At 39.3% G+C, this 25,768-nt stretch overlaps 2 protein-coding genes across 5 annotated transcripts in view; both read left to right on the forward strand.

Moving 5' to 3' along the window:
• Positions 1 to 15,661, forward strand: part of CR1 (complement C3b/C4b receptor 1 (Knops blood group)) — an 86,784-nt gene extending 71,123 nt beyond the window's left edge. Inside the window, exons 26-29 of the mRNA XM_070043669.1 lie at positions 1,404 to 1,427; positions 2,444 to 2,519; positions 12,536 to 12,640; positions 15,113 to 15,661. Of these exons, the coding sequence (XP_069899770.1) occupies positions 1,404 to 1,427; positions 2,444 to 2,519; positions 12,536 to 12,640; positions 15,113 to 15,125 (218 nt within the window). The 3' untranslated portion in view covers positions 15,126 to 15,661. The remainder of the gene's footprint in view (positions 1 to 1,403; positions 1,428 to 2,443; positions 2,520 to 12,535; positions 12,641 to 15,112) is intronic.
• A 7,310-nt stretch (positions 15,662 to 22,971) lies between these two features.
• LOC115861784 (membrane cofactor protein) overlaps positions 22,972 to 25,768 on the forward strand; it is a 56,514-nt gene continuing 53,717 nt past the window's right edge. For 3 of the 4 annotated variants that reach the window (XR_009562925.1, XM_060293958.1, XM_060293965.1), the window contains exon 1: positions 22,972 to 23,175. Coding sequence is in view for 2 of the 4 variants with exons in the window: in XM_060293958.1 (XP_060149941.1) it covers positions 23,043 to 23,175 (133 nt within the window). In the remaining 2 variants the exon portion in view is untranslated. Of the gene's footprint in view, positions 23,238 to 25,768 lie in introns of all 4 variants that reach the window. The other variant, XM_060293969.1, reaches the window with a different exon arrangement.

The raw sequence follows: 25,768 nt of genomic DNA on the forward strand, positions 1-25,768 counted from the left end.
ATTGGATACAGTGATTTAGGAATCATGTGTCATTGAGATCTGTAGAAGGGTAGCCTTCTGCTGGCAACTAGAGGGTGATGTAAAATAGAAAATCCTAAACCTTAAACTTGTACACATCAAGTAACAGATGAGCAAAATGAATAATGAATAACCTTCCTTAATCTAAATTAGTCTTAGCCTTCTCTTCTCCCCCATTCTTATCACTCTTACTTAAATTATGTGGTTGAATACCAAGACTGTTCAAGATACAATTTTTTTACAGTTAATGCCTTAAATGCATTAACAAAGCTCACTCGCAAATAATATTTCTAAATTATAAACTTGATACTCCCTTAATATCAAATTATATTCATTTCTTTGGCAAAAAGATCACTGCCTATCTGAATGTCTTTTGAGTATTCTAACGATGTGGCTGTGAGAGACAGAAAATTCACATAATGTCGGGGGACTGACCTGCCAGATATTAAAATAGAAAGTCACAATACATAAATCATTTTATATCACCGAAAATAGACTTATCTTTATTAAAAATGGAATAAAGTAGATATTAATAAAATAGAGCTAGTATAAATAGAAATTAAAGTATCTTACAGAAAACAATCTAATAACGGAGACACCATCAATCCAAGGGGAAGAAAAAGATGATCAAATAGTATACGTAGCACTGAAAAAATTTGGAACCTTTCTTTATATCTTACAATAAATACCAGATTTAATAAATAGTTAAAAGTTTTAAAAGTCAACATAGGAAAGCTAAAGTAGAAAAGGAAAAAAAAGAAGATAAAACAGCTAGAAAAAGAAAAACAACTTTTGGAAAATTTTGATATGATAGAGAAAATTATAAAAGGTCAACAAATTTGACTTAGAACTTATGAACTTTTAAAAGTAAATAAGAAAGCAGTAGACAGATGAGAAATATGTTAAAAATATAATGAAGTGTTAATAATGTTATACACATAGCAGTAGTGTTGGTTGTGGTAATAATAAAGGTTGTAAAAGTTAACATATGTTGAGCACTTAATTCAACTGTTCAAAGATTAGATATTCTATAACTATGTAAAAACTTAGATGCATGAGAAAATGTACTAGAAGGGAATGTACTAAAGTATTTCAGGATAGTAGGATTATGGATGATATTTTTCTTTTGTTCTGTTTTATAAACTCTCTGCTCTAATTATACTACTTTTATGACAAAACAGTAATTTTAAAAGAAAAAAACAGACTTTGCTGCGTACACAAAATAATATGAGATTGTGTGACTAAAACCAATGGCTTTTTATATTAGAGAAAAGTTAAGAATCTGTACAGAAAAAAATCAGGATGAATTATAACTGGCTGAGAGCTCCTGTTTGATCATATTGTGTGCCAGACTGATGTTTTTTGTGGCTTTTGCTTCCTTTTAGGCACGAGTGATGAGCTCATAGCTGGTAAGTTTTATGAAGGGTTTGCTGAGAAAACATCCTTAACAGTAGGTATCCACTGATAATAAGTGAAATGTAAAAAGAGAGATCAAAATATCCTAGACTGCAATTTTAATTAGAAAGAAAAGAATAATGAATTCAGGCCATAGTGTAGCAAAACTGGTATCCTTATATGCATATAGAGTGAGTGTCCTTTATCAAAGTTCCCTTACTATCTTTGAACCATTATAAAAAAAGAAGCATTCTTCCTATTTTAATGTGTCTGGAGAAGGCAACTTGCTCTTTAGTTTATAACCTGGGAATAGTCTTCAGGATGGTAGTCATGCCCATTTGCATAAATTGAAAGCCACAAAGACAAATTTTCTAAGCCCATTTCTGTGATCTGCCTATGTGAGAGGAATAGTTTTGTGGTAGAGTTTCTAAGAGAAGCAGTAGAGTCTGCTGCATAGAGTAGCTCGTGCCTTGCGCCTCACACAAGAGACATGCAGGGTCATGGCGAGCTGAGCAGAGGAGCTCCAGTGCTTGTTCCCACCCACCTGTTGAAAGGCTGCTGTTGGACAAAGGTCACAAACTGCTCTCTCACTGCTCATTTATAACCCTGGGGTAATAAGACCAATATGCTAGATTAAACCTGGAGCAGAGGGGAAATCTTAAAGATAAGCCTGTGGGGGGCGTGTTTTAAAAACAGAATTTATACTTACTTTTTATTGGTTTTTTTTTTTTTTTTTTTTTTTTTTTTGCGGTACGCGGGCCTCTCACTGTTGTGGCCTCTCTCGTTGCGGAGCACAGGCTCCGGACGCGCAGGCTTAGCGGCCATGGCTCACGGGCCTAGCCATTCCGCGGCATGTGGGATCTTCCCGGACTGGGGCACGAACCCGTGTCCCCTGCATCGGCAGGCAGACTGTCAACCACTGTGCCACCAGGGAAGCCCTATACTTACTTTTTAAAAACTCATTAAGACACAGTTTGAAACCTACAGTTTATATTTTCCATGCATTTAATTACCATGTTTTACTGCCTAGGCATGTTCTTTGGTATGATCCTCTTGATTTTACCTGTCATTGTTTCCTGTTTGATAATTCTAAAGCGCAAAAAAGGGTAAGTACGGCCATATTCTCCTAGAATATGTTTATAACTCTATTTGCTGCTTCTTGGAAGCCAAAGAGATGTAAAATATGTTGACCTAAAACAGATAGACTGCCAGTTATTTCTCCAGCAAAAATGGGTTTATTTGGGATCCACAGAGAATAGCAGTTTGAAGTCTGCAACCATGGTGAGTCATATGCAAGTCCCTGCATGACAAGGGAAGGAGAGTGCTTTTCTTGGGAGGAAAAGGAAGTTGGGCAGGCTGTAGTAAACAAAGAGTCCATGAGTTTTCACTGGCTGAGCCCTTTCCAGGAAAGAAAAGGAGTCTTTCTTCTTCCTGCTAGTCTCTGTTGTCTTCCTAGGGCAGGAGAACTCCCCCTTCTGGTCCCTCAACTCTATTTATTTTTGGTTTATGGGGATTAATTTTTTACAAAGAAAACCTCAAAAAAGAAGTACTGCATAAACAGAGGTGATAATTCTTATAAAGAAGGCTGATGACACATATTAGGCATAAAGAAGGATTTATACTATTAAAAACAAAAAAATTCAGCTGGGTAAATTTGAAGATCTAATTGGCTTTATTAAAAGATTCATGGATTGGGCAGCATCCCATTTAGCAACTAGAAGGATGCACAGAGGAGTTGTACAAACGGAAGGTTTTCATAGGAAGAAGGGTGGGGCAAAGGAGCTATTCAGGGAAACAAGGATTATTTTTAAATCAGGACATCTTCTTTGGAGGCAGGGCAGAGGTGTTAGACAGCAAGGATTTATGAAATTGATTACCTCTTCTTCCTCTGGGAGGTGGAGAGGACCTACATAACAGATTACCTTATTGATGCTGACCAGAAAATTTCAGACTGGTTGATTAAGATTAATTTCTGCAGGTCAAAACTGCAATTAAGTCTTGGGATCAAATGGTTCCATTTTGTGTCTGTTACTTTCTTTAAAAAAATATATATGATAAGAAGAACACTTTTTTTAAAAGCATAGAATTTATGAAGGACTCAAATTTTGCAAAAGAGAAAATAGAAGGAATTTTTACAAGGGTGTTGATGAGAATGTTGGTATCCTTGTTTTGCTAAAACATTTCAGACTCCAACCTCTATACACTGACCCTATCAGGGCACGAGAAGTTAGAAAGTGTGTCCCACTGGCACACATACCCAGGCTGTCAGTGTGGAAGAATTAAGGTTTTGCATGGGTATTTTAAAAAGATAATAATCTTTGAGATTGGTTCAAGATGAAGGAGTAGAATGACCACTCTCACTCCCTCTTTTGAGAACACCAGAATCAAAACTAACTGCTGAACAATCATCAACAGGAAGACACTGGAACTCACCAAAAAAGATACCTCACATGCAAAGACAAAGGAGAAGCAACAATGAGACTGTAGGAGGGGCACAACCACAATAAAATCAAATCCCACCCAGTCACACTGGGTGGGTGACTCACAAACTGGAGAACACTTATACCATAGAAGTCCAACCACTGGAGTGAAGATTCTGAGCCCCACGTCAGGCTTCTGAACCTGGGGGTCCGGCAATGGCAGGAGGAATTCCTAGATAATGACACTTTGAAGGCTAGCGGGATTTGATTGCAACATTTTGACAGGACAGGGGGAAACAGAGACTCCACTCTTGGACGGCACACACAAAGTAGTGTCTACATTGGGACTGAGAAGAAGGAGCAGTGACCCCATAGGAGACTGAACCAGACCTACCTGCTAGTGTTGGAGGGTCTCCTGCAGAGGTGGGGGTTGGCTGTGCCTCACCGTGAGGACAAAGACACTGGCAGCAGAAGTTCTGAGAAGTACTCCTTGGTGTGAGCCCTCCCAGAATCCACCATTAGCTCCACCAAAGAGCCCAGCTAGGCTCCAGTGTTGGGTCGCCTTAGGCCAAAAAAACAACAGGGAGGGAACCCAGCCCCACCCATCAGCAGACAAGCAGATTAAAGTTTTACTGAGCTCTGCCCACCAGAGCAACAGCCAGCTCTACCCACCACCAGTCCCTCCCATCAGGAAACGTGCACGAGCCTCTTAGATAGCCTCATCCACCAGAGGGCAGACAGCAGAAGCAAGAAGAACTACAATCCTGCAGCCTATGGAACAAAAACCACATTCACAGAAAGATAGACAAGATGAAAAGGCAGAGGGCTATGTACCAGATGAAGAACAAGATAAAACCCCAGAAAAACAACTAAATGAAATGGAGAGAGGCAATCTTCCAGAAAAAGAATTCAAAATAATGATAGTGAAGATGATCCAGGACCTCAGAAAAAGAATGGAGGCAAAGATTGAGAAGATGCAAGAAATGTTTAACAAAGATCTAGAAGAATTAAAGAACAAGCAAACAGAGATGAACAATACAATAACTGAAATGAAAAATACACTAGAAGAAATCAATAGCAGAATAACTGAGGCAGAAGAATGGATAAGTGAGCTGGAAGATAGAATGGTGGAATTCACTGCTGCAGAACAGAATAAAGAAAAAAGAATGAAAAGAAATGAAGACAGCTGAAGAGACCTCTGGGACAACATTAAATGCAAGAACATTTGCATTATAGGGGTCTCAGAAGGAGAAGAGAGAGAGAAAGGACCAGAGAAAACATTTGAAGAGATTATAGTGGAAAACTTCCCTAACATGGGAAGGGAAATACCACCCAAGTCCAGGAAGTGCAGAGAGTCCAATACAGGATAAACCCAAGGAGAAACACACCGAGACACATAGTAATCAAATTGGCAAGAATTAAACACAAAGAAAAATTATTGAAAGCAGCAAGGGAAAAATGACAAATAACATACAAGGGAACTCCCATAATGTTAACAGCTGATTTCTCAGCAGACACTCTACAAGCCAGAAGGGAATGGCATGATATACTTAAAGTGATGAAAGGGAAGGACCTACAACCAAGATACTCTACCCAGCACTGATCTCATTCAGATTCCATGGAGAAATCAAAACCTTTACAGATGAGCAAAAGCTAAAAGAATTCAGCACCACCAAACCAGCTCTACAACAAATGCTAAAGGAACTTATCTAAGTGGGAAACACAAGAGAAGAAAAGGACCTACAAAAACAAGCCCAACACAATAAAGAAAATGGAAATAGGAACATACATATCGATAATTACCTTAAACATGAATGGATTAAATGCTCCAACCAAAAGACACAGGCTTGCTGAATGGATAAAAAAACAAGACCCATATATATGCTGTCTACAAGAGACCCACTTCAGGCCTAGGGACACATACAAACTGAAAATGAGGGGATGGAAAAAGATATTCCATGTAAATGGGAATCAAAAGAAAGCTGGAGTAGCAATACTCATATCAGATAAAATAGACTTTAAAATACAGAATGTTATAAGAGACAAGGAAGGACACTACGTAACATTCAAGGGATCAATCCAAAAAGAAGATATAACAATTATAAATATATATGCACCCAACATAGGAGCACCTCAATACATAAGGCAACGGCTAACAGCTCTAAAAGAGGAAATCGACAGTAACACAATAATAGTGGGGGACTTTAACACCTCACTAACACCAATGAACAGATCATCCAAACAGAAAATTAATAAGGAAACACAAGCTTTAAATGACACAATAGACCAGATAGATTTAATTGATATTTATAGGACATTCCATCCAAAAACAGCAGATTATACTTTCTTCGCGAGTGCGCACGGAACATTCTCCAGGATAGATCATATCTTGGGTCATAAATCAAGCTTCAGTAAATTTAAGAAAATTGAAATCATATCAAGCATCTTTTCTGACCACAACGCTATGAGATTAGAAATCAATTACAGGGAAAAAAACATAAAAAACACAAATACATAGAGGCTAAACAATACGTTACTAAATAACCAAGAGATCACTGAAGAAATCAAAGAGGAAATCAAAAATTACCTAGAGACAAATGACAATGAAAACACAACAATCCAAAACCTGTGGGATGCAGCAAAAGCAGTTCTAAGAGGGAAGTTTATACCTTTACAAGTCTACCTCAAGAAACAAGGAAAATCTCAAATAAACAATCTAATGTTAAACCTAAAGGAAGTAGAGAAAGAAGAACAAACAAAACCCAGTGTTAGCAGAAGGACAGAAATCATCAAGATCAGAGCAGAAATAAATGAAATAGAAACAAAGAAAACAATAGCAAAGACCAATAAAACTAAAAGATGGTTCTTTGAGAAGATAAACAAAATTGATAAACCATTAGTCAGACTCCTGAAGAAAAAGAAGGAGAGGACTCAAATCAATAAAATTAGAAATGAAAAAGGAGAAGTTACAACAGACACTGCAGAAGTACAAAGTATCCTAAGAGACTACTACAAGCAACTCTATGCCAATAAAATGGACAACCTGGAAGAAATGGACAAATTGTCAGAAAGGTATGACCTTCCAAGACTGAACCAGGAAGAAATATTAAATATGAACGCACTAATCCCAAGTGATGAAATTGAAACTGGAATTAAATATCTTCCAACAAACAAAAGTCCAGGACCAGATGGCTTCACAGGTGGATTCTATCAAATATTTAGAGAAGAGATAACACCCATCCTTCTCAAACTCTTCCAAAAAATTGCAGAGGAAGGAACACTCCCAAACTCATTCTACGAGGTCACCATCACCCTGATACCAAAACCAGACAAAGATACTACAAAACAAAGAAAATTACAGACCAATATCACTGATGAATATAGATGCAAAAATCCACAACAAAATACTAGCAAACAGAATCCAATGACACATTAAAAGGATCATACACCGTGATCAAGTGGCAGTTATCCCAGGGATGCAAGGATTCTTCAATATATGCAAATCAATGTGATACACCATATTAACAAATTGAAGAAGAAAAACCATATGATCATCTCAATAGATGCAGAAAAAGGTTTTGACAAAATTCAACACCCATTTATGATAAAAACCCTCCAGAAAGTAAGAATAGAGGGAACCTACCTCAACATAATAAAGGCCATATATGACAAACCCACAGCCAACATCATCCTCAATGGTGAAAAACTGAAAGCATTTCCTCTAAGATCAGGAACAAGATAAGGATGTCCACTCGCACCACTATTACTCAACATAGTTTTGGAAGTCCTAGACACAGCAATCAGAGAAGAAAAAGAAATAGAAGGAATACAAAATGGAAAAGAAGTAAAACTGTCACTGTTTGCAGATGACATGATACTATACGTAGAGTACCCTAAAAATGCCACCAGGAAACTACTAGAGCTAATCAATGAATGTGGTAAAGTTGCAGGATACAAAATTAATGTACAGAACTCTCTTGCATTCCTATACACTAATGATGAAAAATCTGAAACAGAAATTAAGGAAACACTCCCATTTACCATTGCAACAAAAAGAATAAAATACCTAGGAATAAACCTACATAGGGAGACAAAAGACCTGTATGCAGAAAACTATAAGACATTGATGAAATAAATTAAAGATGATACCAACAGATGGAGAGATATACCATGTTCTTGGATTGGAAGAACCAATATTGTGAAAATGATTATACTACCCAAAGCAATCTACAGATTCAATGCAATCCCTATCAAATTACCAATGGCATTTTTTACAGAACTGGAACAAAAAATCTTAAAATTTGTATGGAGACACGAAGACCCTGAATAGCCAAAGCAGTCTTGAGGGAAAAAAGCAGAGCAGGAGGAATCAGACTCCCTGACTTCAGACTATACTACAAAGCTACAGTAATCAAGACAATATGGTACTGGCACAAAAAAAGAAATATAGATCAATGGAACAGGATAGAAAGCCCAGAGATAAACCCACGCACCTATGGTCAACTAACCTATGACAAAGGAGGCAAGGATATACAATGGAGAAAAGACAGTGTCTTCAATAAGTGGTGCTGGGAAAACTGGACAGCTACATGTAAAAGAATGAAATTAGAACAATTCCTAACACTGTACACAAAAATAAACTCAAAATGGATTAGAGACCTAAATGTAAGACCAGGCACTATAAAACTTTTAGAGGAAAGCATAGGAAGAACACTCTTTGACATAAATCACAGCAACAAATTTTTTGATCTATCTCCTAGAGTCATGGAAATAAAAACAAAAATAAACAAATGAGACCTAATGAAACTTCAAAGCTTTTGCACAGCAAAGGAAACCATAAACAAGACAAAAAGACAACCCTCAGAATGGGAGAAAATATTTGCAAACGAATCAACGGACAAAGAATTAATCTCCAAAATACATAAACAGCTCATGCAGCTCAATATTAAAGAAACAAACAACCCAATGCAAAAATGGGCAGAAGACCTAAATAGACATCTCTCCAAAGAAGACATACAGATGGCCTAGAGGCACATGAAAAGCTGCTCAACATCACTAATTGTTAGAGAAATGCAAATCAAAAGTACCATGAGGTATCACCTCACACTGGTTAGAATGGGTATCATCAGAAAATCTACAAATAAAAAATGCTGGAGAAGGTGTGGAGAAAAGGGAACCCTCTTGCACTGTTGGTGGGAATGTAAATTGATATAGCCACTATGGAGAACAGTATGGAAGTTCCTTAAAAATCTAAAAATTGAATTACCATATGATCCAGCAATCCCACTACTAGGCATATTCCCAGAGAAAACCATAATTCAAAAAGACACATGCACCCCAATGTTCATTGCAGCACTATTTACAATAGCCAGGTCATGGAAGCAACCTAAATGCCCACTGACAGACGAATGGATAAAGAAGTTGTGGTACATATATACAATGGAATATTACTCAGCCATAAAAAGGAACGAAAGTGGGTCATTTGTGGAGACGTGGATGCATCTAGAGACTGTCATACAGAGTGAAGTAAGTCAGAAAGAGAAAAACCAATAATGTATATTAATGCATATATGTGGAACCTAGAAAGTGGTACAGATGAACCGGTTTACAGAGCAGAAATTGAGACTTATAAGTAGAGAAAAAACATACAGACACCAAGGGGGGAAAGCGGCGGAGGTGGGCAGGGGTTGGTGTGATGAACTGGGAGATTGGGATTGACATGTATACACTGATGTGTATAAAATTGATGAGTAGTAAGAACCTGTTGTATAAGTAAATAAATAAAAATTTTAAAAATCTAATAATAATCTTTTATAAACTCCATTTATTTTTTAAACTTGCCAAAACCTTGCAAGGATTCAGATCTAAATAAAGAAATGTGGTTTTTTTTGTTTTGTTTTGTTTTGTTTTTTTGCAGTACGCGGGCCTCTCACTGTTGTGGCCTCTTCTGTTGCGGAGCACAGGCTCCGGACGCACAGGCTCAACGGCCATGGCTCACGGGCCCAGCCACTCTGCGGCATGTGGGATCTTCCCAGACCGGGGCACGAACCTGTGTCCCCTGCATCAGCAGGCGGACTCTCAACCACTGAGCCATAAGGGAAGCCCAAGAAATGTTTTTGACTGGGAATAGAACATACACAGCTTGTGTACTAGTTGATGTAATTATAACAAAATCAATGTGGTCAAAGTCAATGAGATAGGAGCAAACTATATCCAGGAGAAACAGTTTGAACTTTAAATGAACAGTTTTCTATAGCAAATGTTCTAAGCAAATACAGTCTCCTAAGGAAGCTTTACAGAAATTGTAGTTTTGATATGCACAGAGGATGCCAATATAAACTTTTAAAAAAACAAAGTATCAGAGCAGAACTTCTTGCAAACAAGCTAGCCATTTCCTGCTCTCCCTGAATTGTCCTTTCTCACACTCTTTAAATTCTCTCTTGTCTTCTTGGTGTCCACTACACTCCTCACTATGCCCCTCTGCAGACAATGAGCTACTTGTGAACAGGGACCACCTACCTACAAGGGACTCAAAATAATTTTTATTTAATGACTTTTGATCTCCACTTTTACAGTAGTCAAGACTAGTAGTAAGAATAGCAACAGCTAAAACATTGTTTACAAAATGCTTTACCATTTGTGGTCTTCTTTGGCCCTCAAAACAACTCTGTGAAGTAGGTAGACCCAATAATATTATCATCCCAAAGCAGAGAAGCCTCTGAGATGCAGAGAAATTCAGTGACTTACTTAAAATCATATCAGTGGAAAGTTGGTAAGAGTTAAGGCTCTAGTCCAAGTTATCTGAAGCAAAATCATGAACCCTTTCACACATTCTGTTGATAATTTTCTTTGCCCATTTCTGAATCTGATTTTGTATAACTGAATTTCAGTATCTAGAACTGTGTATAGTACAGGGTTGAAATATTTCCTCTTTCTTTCAATAATCCTTTTTTTGTCCCTCTATTTTATTGGATTTGTCTTAGCTACTCTGGTATAATGAGTCAGTATCTTTCTAGAGAATGGTAGACAAACTCTCATTTTTCACTCTATTTTGAGTTATTAGCCTACAAGAGAATTATAATATTTCTGTAAGGGCCTCTGTCTTATTAAGGTTTAGTGACAATTTTCCTATTTGTTCATGCAAGGTTTTTTTCTGTGATATAACCTCACTGGCTTGACATTTCACTAGTTTTTTTTTAAAAAAAGGTCTTATCTGCACACTTGGTATTTTACTATGTATTTACTACCTCAATAATTTGTGACAAATGTTAAGCAAGATAAGTCATGCACTGATTACTGAGAAATAATAGATTCCTCCATTCAGAGCCCAATAATCCTTACCTGTTGTTTTTGCCTCTGATTCGCTCCAATTTCTATACAAAATAGCCCCTTGTCCACATTTAGATAAAGCCTGAAGTCTTCATTAGTATTATGCATAGAGTTCAAAATTATTAAGGCCGCTCTCTGGAAAGGCTCACTGCATTACTCTGTATTCACATTAGCCACCATCAACCACCTGCACAGCCATTCTTTGAACACATACTCACTAAGGTTGTATCCTCTCACGCCCCATGTACCACTCAGCATCCAAGACCACTTTCAGGCCATTACTCACCTAACCACCTAGTCACTGCTACTTGGACGCCCATCCAACGTGGCTGTCCAGCCCTCTACGCTTCCTCATGCATGAATCTCAAGTTGCCCTTCCTCATCCTGTGGACAATTTGCTCCTGACTCAGTCTCCTCTTGGTCTCAAGTGGTACCACCCCATGAGAGTGTAAAGAGGAATAATGAGGAAGTGCTGGGAAGTGGTGGAGTGAGTGAACTCTTTGTGCTTCCATTCTTAAATCCCTAATACCAACCTAGACTTGAAGTCTAAAGGTACTGGTATCGTATGATTCATCATTTCATTTATGTAAAGTGAAGTGCTGATTAAATGACCCACAAAGGCAGAGGAGCATACCCGGTAAGACCCTGGGCTTTGCAATCAGTAAGACGTGTTCACACTCACTTACTACTATGAGACCCTCAACAAGATACCTATTCTGTCTAAACTGTACTTTCCTTCCCTACAAAATAGGGAAAATAATAGATTCTACCTCACTTAACACAGGTTCTCACATATGGTGAATGTCAGAAAAGTTAACTCTATTTATTGTTATTTACACATGATTGTTATTATTGACATTTAAAAGTAATTAAGTACTTCTGTATACTCTCAGTTCTATATACCTTCATGAAAACTACTGCTGCTCTCCTAACTGTGGGTATTAACGGTACAGAAAACAAAACTTACATCTTCACTACATGGAAAGAAAGAAGCCTTGTGTAAAATTGCAGTGCAAAGCCATTCAGATTGTGAAGCCTAACTAAATGTCACAGTATTGTGGTGAACAATATTTACTAATCAAAATTACATTGGAAATAGTGAAATGTGTTATTTTAAGTATGGACACTTGTCTATAAGCAAGTTAGAATCTTCTGACACAATGAATAGGATGGTTTTATTATTATTTCCTAATGCAAGTTTTTACTTAGACTTGAAATGTGGGATTTGGTTTTTCTTTTTAGATATCTTCAAAGATTTGAGAAACTTGAAGTAAAGTATGGCCTAAATTTCAAAATGAAAGCTACTCATTTCTTTCAACACTGAAAGTTATATATTTAAAATATTTTTCCTATTTTTCTCCATTGTCAATTAGCAACAATACAGATGAAAACTTGAAAGAAGCAGTTATCCATCTGCATCCCAAAGAAGGCAGTGGTGTCCATCCTCATACTCTGCAAACAAATCAGGAAAAGATCAGGTACCTAATACATAAACTGAATTCAAAACGTTTTCAACAACTCAAATGTTGAAAATGAAAGTAGGATTTGAATATGCTATGGCACTAGTTGGATCACTGATAAAAAAGGAGATGGAATGTACTTCAGGAGCTGGAAACGCCTTTGTGGTTTTTTTCTTGGATTGTTGTTTCCAGTGATTTTGGGGTGATGACTGTCAGTGCTCTGCACAGGCAGTTTCTTTTCAAAGCTTTCCTACATTTTTGTGCATTTATGCTATGAACCTTTGAGAATAGTAAGCTTTTCTTTTTCTTTTGGAGCCCAAGCATTTGCTCAAGGTGCATCTCAATCTGTGCACATTGACCGTTGATCGCCTTTTTAAAAACAGGTAGGAATTCCTTAATGAAATTGTCTCAAATTTCCCTTTTAAAATTGGAATTTTGGCCACAGTATTTCACAGGAGTAAGGTTAATCATTTGCGGCAACATATGGTTGACAACGAGTGAGTTAGAGTCTGTAAAAAATTACGACCAGTGCACCCAGACCAGGTGCAGGGGCAGAGAGGGCAATATAGCCATCTCCAGTGTCACAGAACCATGTTAAAGGACATGAGAATATTCAGTGATGCACGTAACACATGATGTTGGGAAGTCTTGTGAGGTGGAAGGAGAACAGTGATGAGGGATCCAGTGGCAGTAATAACTGCGAGTGACAGGTGAGCTGATGAGCCTCATCAGGGGTGTCCATTAGTACAAGAACAGTGTTCCTGGCCTTGAGAAACAGGAGAGGCTTCAGCATGGCCAAGGGAGCATTTGGATATCTTGAACTATACAGTAACTTCTTTCGATCTTACTGCGAGTAGGGGAGGAGGACATGCTATCTGAAGCTGACCCTCCTCCAAACCTCGAGCTCCTGTTTATTTCCTCTAACAAAACCATCAATCAGAAAAGAGACTCAAGGAATCATTTTATGTGTTATGAGGGACCTGTGTGTGTTCCAGAATGAGGCTCTTTTTATTTAGTTGCTCAGTTCTTTTTTAAATTTTTTTTTTTATTTTTGCCTGCGTTGGGTCTTCGTTGCTGTGTGCGGGGCTTTCTCTAGTTGCAGCGAGCAGGGGCTACTCTTCGCTGCAGTGCACAATCTTCTCATTGTGGTGGCTTCTGTTGTTGCAGAGCACAGGCTCTAGGCACATGGGTTTCAGTAGTTGTGGCACATGGGCTCAGTAGTTGTGGCCCGCAGGCTCTAGAGTGCAGGCTCAGTAGTTGTGGCGCACAGACTTAATTGCTCCACGGCATGTGGGATCTTCCCGGACCAGGGCTCAAACTCGTGTCCCCTGCATTGGCAGGCAGATTCTTAACCACTGCACCACCAGGGAAGCCCACTTGCTCAATTCTGAGAACTCTTCCTTTGACAAAAGAAGCAATGAGGAAAGGTCAAGTTATTGTTAGTCTCATCGATTTATGATGTCGACTGAAAAGAACGCACAATGTGAGAGTTGTGAGTTAAGTTTTATTGGGGGCAAAATGAGGACTAACACCCTGGAGACAGCATTCAGATATCTCTGAGAAATCGCTACGAAGAGCAGGGGGGCAGGTCAGTATATATGTGATTTTGGGGGTGGGGGGGTATATGCAGTCAAGCCTACATTTTTGCAGAAGGCTGCTGCTAGTCTTGTGAAGGTTGCTGCTAGTTACAAGGAGCAGACATCACCATGAAAACTTTCAGTGCTTACCTAGATAGGAGGAGATGCAAGAATAAAAATAAAATCTCATATAATCTTCTCCTGAAAATATCTAACTATCTGAAGGCCTGTTCTGCCAGTTTTTTCCAAAGCACAGAGTGCCTCATTCCCGATCTCCACCCTGAACTCCTTTCAGGGGATGTTGAAAGTCAGCAGCTGCAGCAGCTCATGATTTAATCCTTGTAGAGGTAGATGGCAAGTGCCAATTGGTAGTTGGCAATGCTATACTTTTTTGTGCCTGACATAGCAGCCACAACAGAGGACAGTAAACACTTCTTTTATTTATTTATTTATTTATTTATTTATTTATTTATTTATTTATTTATGGCTGTGTTGGGTCTTCGTTGCTGCATGTGGGCTTTTCTCTAGTTGTGGTGAGCAGGGGCTACTCTTTGCTGCCATGCACAGGCTTCTCATTGTGGTGGCTTCTCTTGTTGTGGAGCATGAGCTCTAGGTGTGTAGGATCAGTAGTTGTAGTTCATGGGCTCTAGAGCACAGGCTCAGTAGTTGTGACGCATGGGCTTAGTTGCTCCATGGCATGTGGGATCTTCCCAGACCAGGGCTCGAACCTGTGTCCCTTGCATTGGCAGGTGGATTTGTAACCACTGTGCCACCGGGGAAGTCCAAGTAAACACTTCTTTTAAAACTTGTAATTTATGTGCAATGCTAGCATCATGATTATCAGCATATAAATTCTGGGTAGTTCAGTTGTTGACCACGCTGTCATCTAAATAAAAATATCTTGTTATTTCAGTGTCCTTCCTTGACAAAGTACTATAAAGCTGGAGAACACCTCCAATTAAAATGTTGATTGGAAAAGAGCCAATTCATTTCAACAGAATAAGATCTGAGACTCATAAAATCTTTGAAGTGACTTCACAGAGATGCAAACATGTGCACTTGAAGATGCTGAACCTCTGCCAGTACCTAGTGGAGCACCCTCCTCTTAGCTTGGATTACGGTCACCCCTTCACCCTCTTCTCTTGTGCGGAAAGCACACATTATCTAGTCAGGGGAAAGCTATACTTAGGATTTTATAAATAGTCTAACTATTTAAAGGAAAAAAGTGTTGCCTAGGATTTCTGTTTGTAAGTTGGTCATTTTTTTTTCAAATGTTTATAATAAGAATGGGCTCATTAGGGCAAATTTGGAAAATGCAGGGAGAAGATATGAAGAAAAGTCACATTAATTATACTACCCAGTGGTAACCATTGTTAATATTTTAATTCATGTTCTGCTAATCTTTATATATGTTTCTTTATACACATGTTTTTATTTCTTAAATACTTTCTTTTTTATTGAATAGAATCCACTCATTTTAGACACTTTGGAGAAAAATGTATAGTATATCAGTTTTCACTTTCTCAAAGAAAAATAAATTAATTTCTGTTTATTAAAAAGGCATTGGGGGCTTCCCTGGTGGTGCAGTGGTTGAGAGTCCACCTGCCGATGCAGGGGACACGGGTTCGTGCCCCGGTCCGGGAAGATCCCACATGCTGCGGAGCGGCTGGGCTCGTGAGCCATGGCCGCTGAGCCTGTGCGTCTGGAGCCTGTGCTCCGCAACGGGAGAGGCCAGAACAGTGAGAGGCCCACATTCCACAAAAAAAAAAAAAAAAAGAAAAGGCATTGGGAGTTCCCTGGTGGTCCAGCGGTTAAGACTCCATGCTCCCAATACAGGGGGCCCAGGCTGGATCCCTGGTCAGGGAACTAGATCCCGCATGCCACAACGAAGAGCCTGCATGCCACAACCAAAGATCCGGCACGCCGCAATGAAGAGGCAATGAAGATCCTGCGTGCTGCAACTAAAGACCCAGCACAGCCAAATAAATAAATAAATTTTTTAAAAAATGTATTAAATGATTATAGGGGAGATGGGTCAATACTATTCAAGAGAAATAGCTGGAAGAAAAATTAAGCTTTGGATATTTCCTAAACTCTATTTCAAAAGCGCTTTGACCTATGTTATTAATTTTAAAATACAAAATTTAAATAAAAATAATTTTTATCATAAAAATAACTAGCTTACTTTTGTATCAATTCAGAATATACTAAATTAACTAAGAAAGCATGACTTTTAATAATTTATCAAGCTAATAATGTCAGGGAGGAAATATTTCCCTCTGGAAATTTTTATAGCTGGTCTAAGAATTAAATTGACATCAGACAGATTAACAGGAGAAAATCAAACCAATTTTAATAACATGTTTATGTGGGAAAAACCCAGGAAAACTGAGTAACTCCCAAAATGGTCAGAGCACTCCCCTTAAATACCATTTTCAGCTAAAGACGAAGGAGGTATGTTGAGGGTAGTGGTTTGGGACTTTAAAGGGGAGGAAGGTAATTTACATGGAGGTGGAAAAACAAATGTTTGAAAAATGCTTGCTGGGCCAGGCAGAGATAATGAGACTCAGAGTAGACTCTGATCTCTAGGCCGTGCCAAGTTCCCCCACACACACACCGCTCCCACCACTTTAGCCCATATTCTTTGCACATATCTCTGGTTATAGTCCTATTCCAGGAACAATCACTTTATCTAAATTTTTTTAGGCAGTTAAGAGGGTGGTAACAAGAAAAAACTTCCTGAGCTTTCTGTTTCTTAAAAATAATCAGCCTAGGGCTTCCCTGGTAGTGCAGTGGTTAAGAATCTGCCTGCCAACGCAGGGGACATGGATTCGAGCCCTGGTCCGGGAAGATCCCACATGCCGTGGAGCAACTAAGCCCATGCACCACAACTACTGAGCCTGTGCTCTAGAACCCGTGAGCCACAGCTACTGAGCCTGCATGCCACAGCTACTGAAGCCGATGCGCTTAGAGCCCATGCTCCGCAACAAGAGAAGCCACCGCAATGAGAAGCCCGCGCACCGGGTAGCCCCCACTCGCAGTAACTAGAGAAAGCCCGCACGCAGCAACGAAGATCCAATGCAGCCACAAATAAATAACTTTACTTAAAAAAAAATAATAATCAGCCTAATAATCCTCATGCCAATGAGACACATTTCCAGGTGGCACATTTTATTCCCCTACAATAAACATGTACTGACACCTTCTAAATAAGTAGCCCTGGAACCTTTAATGCATCCACATCCTTATAGATCAAAACTTTATTTGGTATAATATTATCAGCCACTCTAATGATCTCTAAAAAATATCAAATCTTTCTGGATATTTAACAATAGATTTGTATAAGACTACTGCTAATTTCTGTGTAATTCTGTGTTTTAAAGTATATTCTTTCACATTTACCTTGATAAATATAAAGAGTGAACTGGACATCAACTTGACTTTCAATTTAAAATCATACAAGATAGAAAAATAAAACAGTATAAGCAAAGAAAAATGAAAGAAAAAATTGCAACTTATATCACAGGCAAAGGGTAAATGGCTTGAGACTTAAGAATTCAAAGACAACCGCTGCTCACCTCACAAAATACAGGCAAAGGACATACACCTACGTCAACAAAACAAAAAAGAAAGACAGGTAGCCCCTGAAAATATGAAAAGTTGCTCAATGTTTTGCTTAGCTAAAATTTTAGCAATCTCTATTATTTCTTGGGTTTCTGAGGAAGTAAATTTTAAAGGAGAACTAGAAATCAATTGCTTGGGAATCAACCATTCTTAGAATCAAAATTTCCCATCACAAGAAAAAAATTCTCATTGCTTTTTCCCCCCCCAGAATGGAGTATGTCAGTGAACAATGTGATTAAAAAATATTTGATGTGTGTGACTTTCTAACTGCAAGAAATCTGTGCGTTTCTCTAAACATCAGTTATCTATGGGAAACATGTGTTTAAATTATGTATATATTAACTATATATATACTATGTATTAATGTATATACTGTCCACTGAAAGAAAAACTCACAAGGTAAAAGTTGTGAGTTAAGTTTTATTCTGTGACCTTTCTGAGGACTACAGCCCAGGAAACAGTCTCTCAGCTCTGAGGAATGGCTTTGAGGAGGTAAGGCAGCAGTCAGGATATACATTAATTTTTTGCTGGAAAATAAAAGCAGACATGTAGTTGAACATCAAAAGATTACTGCTAATCCCAAAGAACAGACATCTCAAGTTAATGATTTTATTGCTTTTCTAAGTATGAAAGATATTTTTCCTTAGATATGTATCTTAACTATCTAGGGGCCTATATATCCAAAGCACAACGTACTTCCTGTTTTTCTCCATCTTGAATTCTCCTTGGGGTGCACTGTCCATGAGCAACTGCAGTAGCTAATGGCTTAATCCTTGCAGAACTGGAATAGCAGGCAACATTTTTTTTCTTCACATTACTAATTATGGGTAAAATACTATACTGCTTAACTTGTATTACTGAGCACTTCTGTTCACTTCTGACCTTATATATTTCATCTGAAAAGCAGGGGCTGGGCCAATTGATCTCCAAAGCTATTCCTAGTACTAACATTCTAATATTGTTTTGTTTCACTTGCCTTTTTGTACAGTTAAATGTGAGATGTAAGTTAAAGTACATGATGTTTAAATGTAATTTGTCTCAGCATTATAATAAGAAAGGAATAAGAGATTTTATCTTTGCAAATCGACTTGTGGAATATGGTTTGTAATATATTTACTGTGTAAAGATTTCAAAAGCCAAGAGGAAACAAAATGAATATGTGATCCTTATGAGAAATGCCCTCCTTTCTGTACTTGACTGGGTTCAGAATCCCTGTGTTGGGTTTGGCACCACAGTAATGCTCTTGAGGTAACAGCCAAGTAAGAAGGTCAATTTGCTGGCAGGTGCCTACCAGGTGCGAGTAGAGGTGGCAGAGCTCCCAGGACCAGCCTCAAAAAGGTGGCTTAACTATCCTCTGTTTAGCCATTCTCTTTCAGGTTTTCACAAACACCTAACCTGTAAAGCACCATGACAGGTGAAAGCCTCTTCTGAGAGCATTCACAGGCCCCTTCATGCTGCTACCCTCACCTCTGAAAAGCAAAATGTAAATATACCAATTTAGGAGGCAAAGGATCGTCTAATGTTGTTTTATTTAATGAAGTTCCCCTAGGTTTAATGACATCCACAGACACTTCCCTCCACCTTACCGCCATTCCTAAAGCTTACAGGAGAGCTACTACATAGCTCAAAATCTGGTCTACAAACAATCATATTTTCCATTCTCTCCTCATTTTATCGCTGGCAGCTTGACAAAATCTTTAGGGGGAGTTGGAGGAACCACTAGTGTTTAAGCCCCTACTTCACTCAAAGCCTCGACTCTTGAGTTCTGTTCCTCTCAGCACCTTAGGAAGTTCACAGTCCATACTCTCCCTTTGAACTCAGTCACTAAAATGATCTCAAGACTAAGGGTTAGACAGTAGATCCACTTCATAGGTCAGCTTGCCATGCCTGATTTAGGAAAGTTTTCTCTGCAGACAGTTGTAGACAAATCCTTTCAGAGACAAATCCTGCTTTGTTCCTAGTGGCTAAAATTACTAAAATCAAAATCTCTCAGGACCTTCCCAGCATTTGGTAAATGCACACTGGGGGAGGATTGGCAGAAACATGTTAAATGCACTTGACAGCAACGCCCATTTATTTCATTCAGTATTTAATGCGTATTTATTATGCACCTAGTGTAGGTCTAGAACTGTCTCAGCACTGGAGATATAGCAAGAAAACTATCCCTGCCTCGTGGAACTTGTCCAGAAAAATAGAGAACAAGACTTAGAACCTTTCAAATGGAGCCTCAGTTGGGTCAAATCAAAATAAGTTAAAGAAATCTATGTGAATCTCTTCAATTGTATTTGGGATGATTTGATGAGCCCCAGGTACAGAAATTTCACTGAAACAAAGTCCCAGTAAAACCTCAATCCTTGAATCTAATCTAGCAAAAACTAGCCTACTTCTTTCCCTACCTTTTAAATTTTCTCATGAGAATAAAACAAAACAAAACGAAAAAAACCTTACTTTCAAGCCCAAAAATAAACAGGAAAGTTTTTTTTTCAGCTTATTGACATACAATATTATGTACAAATAGTTGCAGAAGAAATAATTTCTGTTTTCATAAGTTAATGCCAACAGTTAGCCACAGAATATTTCTGTTATATCACTCCTTCATAACTGAAAGTATTAACAGAAATGATAATTCCCCCTCATTGCATTTCCTTTCACTGTCCCCTTAATTATAAAATTATGGATTTTATAACCCCCAATACTAAGGTGTATATTTTATATATCACATCCACATTTGGTGTTTATATGCTCTGCCAAGAATTCAAAAAATTGTATTGGTCTGGGAGGAAGAGGAAATTCCATGGTTTGTTCATCCCAGAATAGCTTTAGTACGTCTCACATATAAAATTGTTTAAAAATATATAAAGTTTTGTTGGAAGCAGCCTAAATGTCCATTGACAGAGGAACGGATAAAGAAGATGTGGTACAATGGAATATTACTCAGCCATAAAAAAGAATGAAATAATGCCGTTTGCAGCAACATGGATGAACCTAGAGATTGTCATACTGAGTGAAGTAAGTCAGAGAAAGACAAATATCATATGATATTGCTTATATCTGGAATCTAAAAAATGATACAAATGAACTTATTTACAAAACAGAAATAGAGTCACAGATGTAAAAAACAAACATGGTTACGGGGGAGAAGGGTGAAAGGGATAAATTGACAGGTTGGGATTGACATATACATACTACTATACATAAGATAGTTAACTAATAAGGACCTACTGTATAGCACAGGGAACTCTAACCAATACTCTGTAATGACCTATATGGGAAAAGAATCTAAAAAAGAGTGGATATATGTATATGTATAACTGATTCACTTTGCTGTACAGCAGAAACTAACAGTCCAATAGTCCAATAAAAATTTTTAAAAATTAAAAAATATATATATATAAAGTTTTGTAATTCCAGATGATGCATTTGATGTTTATACGGAGAATTTCCATTTCCTCACCATCCTCTCATACCTTAACTCTGTGTGATAACAGGTTCTATCCCCACCATTCTATGAATGAAATAGCAATTGAAATATAGGTTGGATGTAAATAATTATTTTTCTTTACCTGATTCCAAAGGTAACATAGTGTCAGTATAGAAAGCTGAAAAGCACAAAGAAAATTAAATATCCATAATCCTATCAACTATTGGTTAATTTTGGTATATTTCCAACTAATCTCTTTCTGTATCAATATACTACTTTTGTTTTAATAAAAGGAATGAAAAAAGGTACACACTGATTTGGAGTCTGCTTTTTCCACTCAGGAATTTATCATAGTTTCTCACATTGATTTTTTTTTTAAACAATAAACTACCTACTATAAAATCCTTAATATTTTTGCTAGACACATGGATTTAAATTTTTTTTTTGAAAACTATACAGCTTTGCTCACAGCTCTGATGATTTTTTTGGGATAAACTCTAAATGGAACTGGTGGTTTAAAAGTCATGTCCATTTTAAAACTTTTGACATACAGAAAAGTTACGTTAAATACTAAAATTTGAGGGTACTGGTTCCCCAAATACGTTTACTTACGTTGGTTGACCTTCTTATTCTTTGCCAACTAATAAGAAAATGTCAACTTCTTTTGTTTGCTCTTTAATACCAGTCAGGTTACTTTTATATTTCTTTTACTAGTCATACAGGTTTACTTACAATTCTACAAATAAATCTTGCTCATTGATAATTTTCCAGCATTGTTTGCAAGATCGTTTCAACAGAAAAGTTCTCCCCCTTATCCACTTCAGCTGACCAATTCCCGTCCCAACTCTAATGACATTTACTGCTTCCAAGAAATTTGGCACTTAATGCCCCCCACCCCGTCCTTGCCTTTTTCATGCATGTATATTTCATCTTCAATAAAACATTTAGTGGCTCAAGGACAAAAGCCCGGTAGCGTTGGAACCCATTATGCTAATGGCCCGGTGTTAACAATTTACCTTCCCAGGGGTCCTTTCCTGGGAACACAGGGAAGGCTAATTGACTTTAGCAGTTGGGAGAGCAATGACCAAACCTTTCGTGATTTTGAAATCAGGCCATGAGAGGCTTCAGAAGCAGAGGCTCAACCACGGAAACCTCAACTATTGTCCCGAATTATGCCTGACTAATGCTAAAGATTGAGCAAGGGTACAGGTGTCCGGACAGCTTGGAGTGCCCCAGGTCCAAACTGGAGTCCTGAGGGGTGTCTGACCCACAGTGGCCCACTGGCTGGGCTCTAGGTTTCTATTTTCGGGTCGATGCGCTTGATTCTTTAGTCCAGCTTTCCGGAAAAGGGACAGTGATGACCGCACCGGCCCTTGATTCCTTTCCACCGTTCTTGAGTAGGTTGGTAACAGTCTGTTTACGTAGAGGCGGTGAGATAGCCATTTCCCGCAAGCCGCCGCGGCTCTCCTTCAGGTCTGCAGACAGAGGACTCAGAGACAGTCCGAGTCCAAGAAGGAGGCGCAAAGCTCCCAGCCCACCGGGAGGGTTAGCCCCGCGCAAGGGCCTCGCCCCGCCTCTCCAGGCTTAAGGGCCGCCCCGGGCGCCGAGGCCCAGCCTTGCAGCCCGCCCATTGGCCTAGCAAGGCCCTCTCCTTCGCTCCTGCAGCGTTCTAGGCCACGCCCACCTGCGTGACCGCACAGGACACTGTGAATCCGGGGATTATTGCGTCTGGTAACTGAACTCTATCTAAAAGGTTTCTCCTGGCTTGCTCTCGGGTTTTCCGCTGATTTTCCCAAAAATGACGGCGTCTTGCGCGCCTCGCCGCGCGCCTTGCCAGGCACCTCCCGGCCGCCCAGAGAGTCCCCCTTTTCCTTGGTGCTGCGGCGGGATTCTTTTGCTGTCTTTAGTGCTCCCGTTGCCCATATTCTCCGGTAGGAGCCTGGAGAGAGTGTGCGCCCTGGCGGCGAACTGGAGTGGGTCGGGGAGCAGGCAGGTCAGAACCGAGGGCCGGGTGAGCTTTGCTTGTTGGCTCCGGGCGGAGGCGCGAAGCTGGATCCACCCGGGGTCGTGCGGAGTTAGGGTTGAAGGCGTGGCCGGAATGTCCTGGGTCTTGCTGTGCGGGGACCCACCGGGGTGGAGACCACGTAGTGGCCGAGGAGAAGGCTTGCTTGGTGGTGGGCACTGAGCGGTGAGGGGTGGTGGGCTCGGCCGGGGTTTACCCCGGACCAGGCTGGGTCCCTAGCAAAAGTCTGTAGGGTGTTTCCAGGACTGAGCCAAGTCGGAACAGGAGCAGGGACCCGTGCTGGTGGGGACGGCTTGCTCTTGAGTGCCCCTGTGTCTGGGGATGCTGCTAGGCTGGTGCTGTGCCCTGGGGGAGGGGTTGCCTTATGTTCTCTAGGCCGGTGATGCCTTGTGTGGGGGGTGTTTGTGCCCCGCTGGGGAGCCTGGGGGAATGTACCCTGGTGTATGCTTTGTGGAAGTCGCCAGCCCAGTGGTGCGCAGTGTGGGACAAGGAAGCTGCTTTGTATGGGGCTTACCGAAGCAACCTAAAAAACATTGGTAGCCAAACCTAGTGAAAAATGAGTATCCTGAAAATGAACTATAAATGACGTTCATCTGGTTTTCCCATACAGCTTCATAAACTAGAGCTGAGGCCCATTCACTTTTTTTTTTCTTTTCCGTTTTCATTGAATCGAATAAATACTTTAAATATATGCCCAAAAAAAGGCATGCTTAATTGTATAAAACATACACAGTCAAAGGACAACCATTTTTAATACTTTGGTATATTTCTTTCTGTCTTTATATACACGTGTGTTTCCATGTCCAAGTTATTTTTAGGATCTATTACATATACAGTTTGTATGCTGCATTTTTTCTTAGCAGCCTTCATTCAATAAATACTTGCCTTCTATATGCCAGGTCCTATGCTGGTCTTGGGTCCCCAGTGCCAGGCCCATGTTAGGAAATAAAATACTTGCTACAATTTATTGGGAGTGGTAGACAGTAGCCAAAACATAATGTTAATGAATATGTTATAACCCAAAAGAAGTACCCAGGAGGAAAGGAGCATGATTCTCTGACAGCATTTAACAAATGACTGGTGGAAGGGAAGACATTTCTGCTCATCAAACAGGCCAAACTCTGCCCTTTGCCTTCTGTACATGCTGTTCCCTTGGCCTTGGAACATTCTCCTTCTGCCTCTTGCGTAATTGGCTCCTTCTTATTCTTCAAAGTCAGTTGTGATGTTATCCCCTCAGAGGGACCTTCTCTGATGCAGTTTCCGGTGGACACACACACTTCAGCTCAATTCCCCCCAACTGGTAGTCACCCTCCCAAACTATGTTTTCTGTTCTCGCCTCACTAGAATGCAGAGATCTTGGCTGTCTTGTCGCACTTGTGGTTTCAAATGCCCATTTTTTTTTTGCCTCAGTGTCAACATTATTGTATAACTGTCAAGTACCAGCAAATTAAAGGTAACATTCAGCTGAGGCTTAGAGCCCAGGAACAACTTCTTTTGCTTCCAGGAGGAAGGTTCTCTAAAGAACCATGCTTAGGATGGACTTTCTGTGGTGCCTAAAAAGCTAAGGCAGGGACAGCTGGGGGTCAGAAAGAATCTATCTTCTCCTGACTGTAGACTCCTCAGCGTTCTCAATACTCCAGTCTTGCTTGTTACGGATCACTTTGGAAGTTTATTTCTCTGCAAGAGAGTTGTGGGTGATGGAACAGCAGTGCTAACAAAAAATTAAAAGGAATTTTTTAAAGAATAATAATGTTTAGAATAGGCTTAAAGCTAGAAGTTGAAGGAGATGATGAAAACTATTCAAAATAGAGGAAAATAGATAAGTAAAATGAATAGGATGTATCAGGGAAGATAACAGCTAGAAATGAAGAGGAGGAAAAACAAGGTTAGGTTTAAGGTTGAAAGGTAAAATCAGGATAGGTAAGAAACTTAGGTAAGGTACAAATGCGAACTCACTATGTTGGGCAGGGAAAGTATGTGGATATAATAAACATGCGCTGAAGCGGCTCACGAGGAGAAGGTTTTGTAGTCGAACAGTGTTGTGCCTTGGGAGTCTTGCCATCTCAGAGGTAGTTGCCAAATGGTAGATCACAGAAGGGACCAGTGTCATTCCTCCAGAATGAGTCTGCTTTGTTGGACAAAACCTACAATTTCCTTTTATGGGTGGTCTCTTCTGCCTATTTTAGGTCTTTTCTTTTGAAAGAAGCCACGGTCAATAAGTGCTTACACAGTAGTTTCTTAGTTTCTTACTCTGCATATTACAGTGCAAGAAGAATAGTCCTTATTGGTCAATTGCTAGGTTACAATAATACTGGGAGATAGAGAACAAAAGAAATTAGGTGGTCAAATCTTTCTCCAGTGCATAACGTTTTAAGATGATTATTTTCAATATTAAATTCATTATACTGTATTCTTTACCATTGGTTTCTGTTTGACAGCAGTGTAACTTTGAGAACCAAAGCGTTTTGAATAGCGACTATGAGGCATGTACTGTGTGAGGT

Source organism: Globicephala melas, chromosome 1, assembly GCF_963455315.2.
Source record: "Globicephala melas chromosome 1, mGloMel1.2, whole genome shotgun sequence".
NCBI classification, from domain to species: domain Eukaryota; kingdom Metazoa; phylum Chordata; class Mammalia; order Artiodactyla; family Delphinidae; genus Globicephala; species Globicephala melas.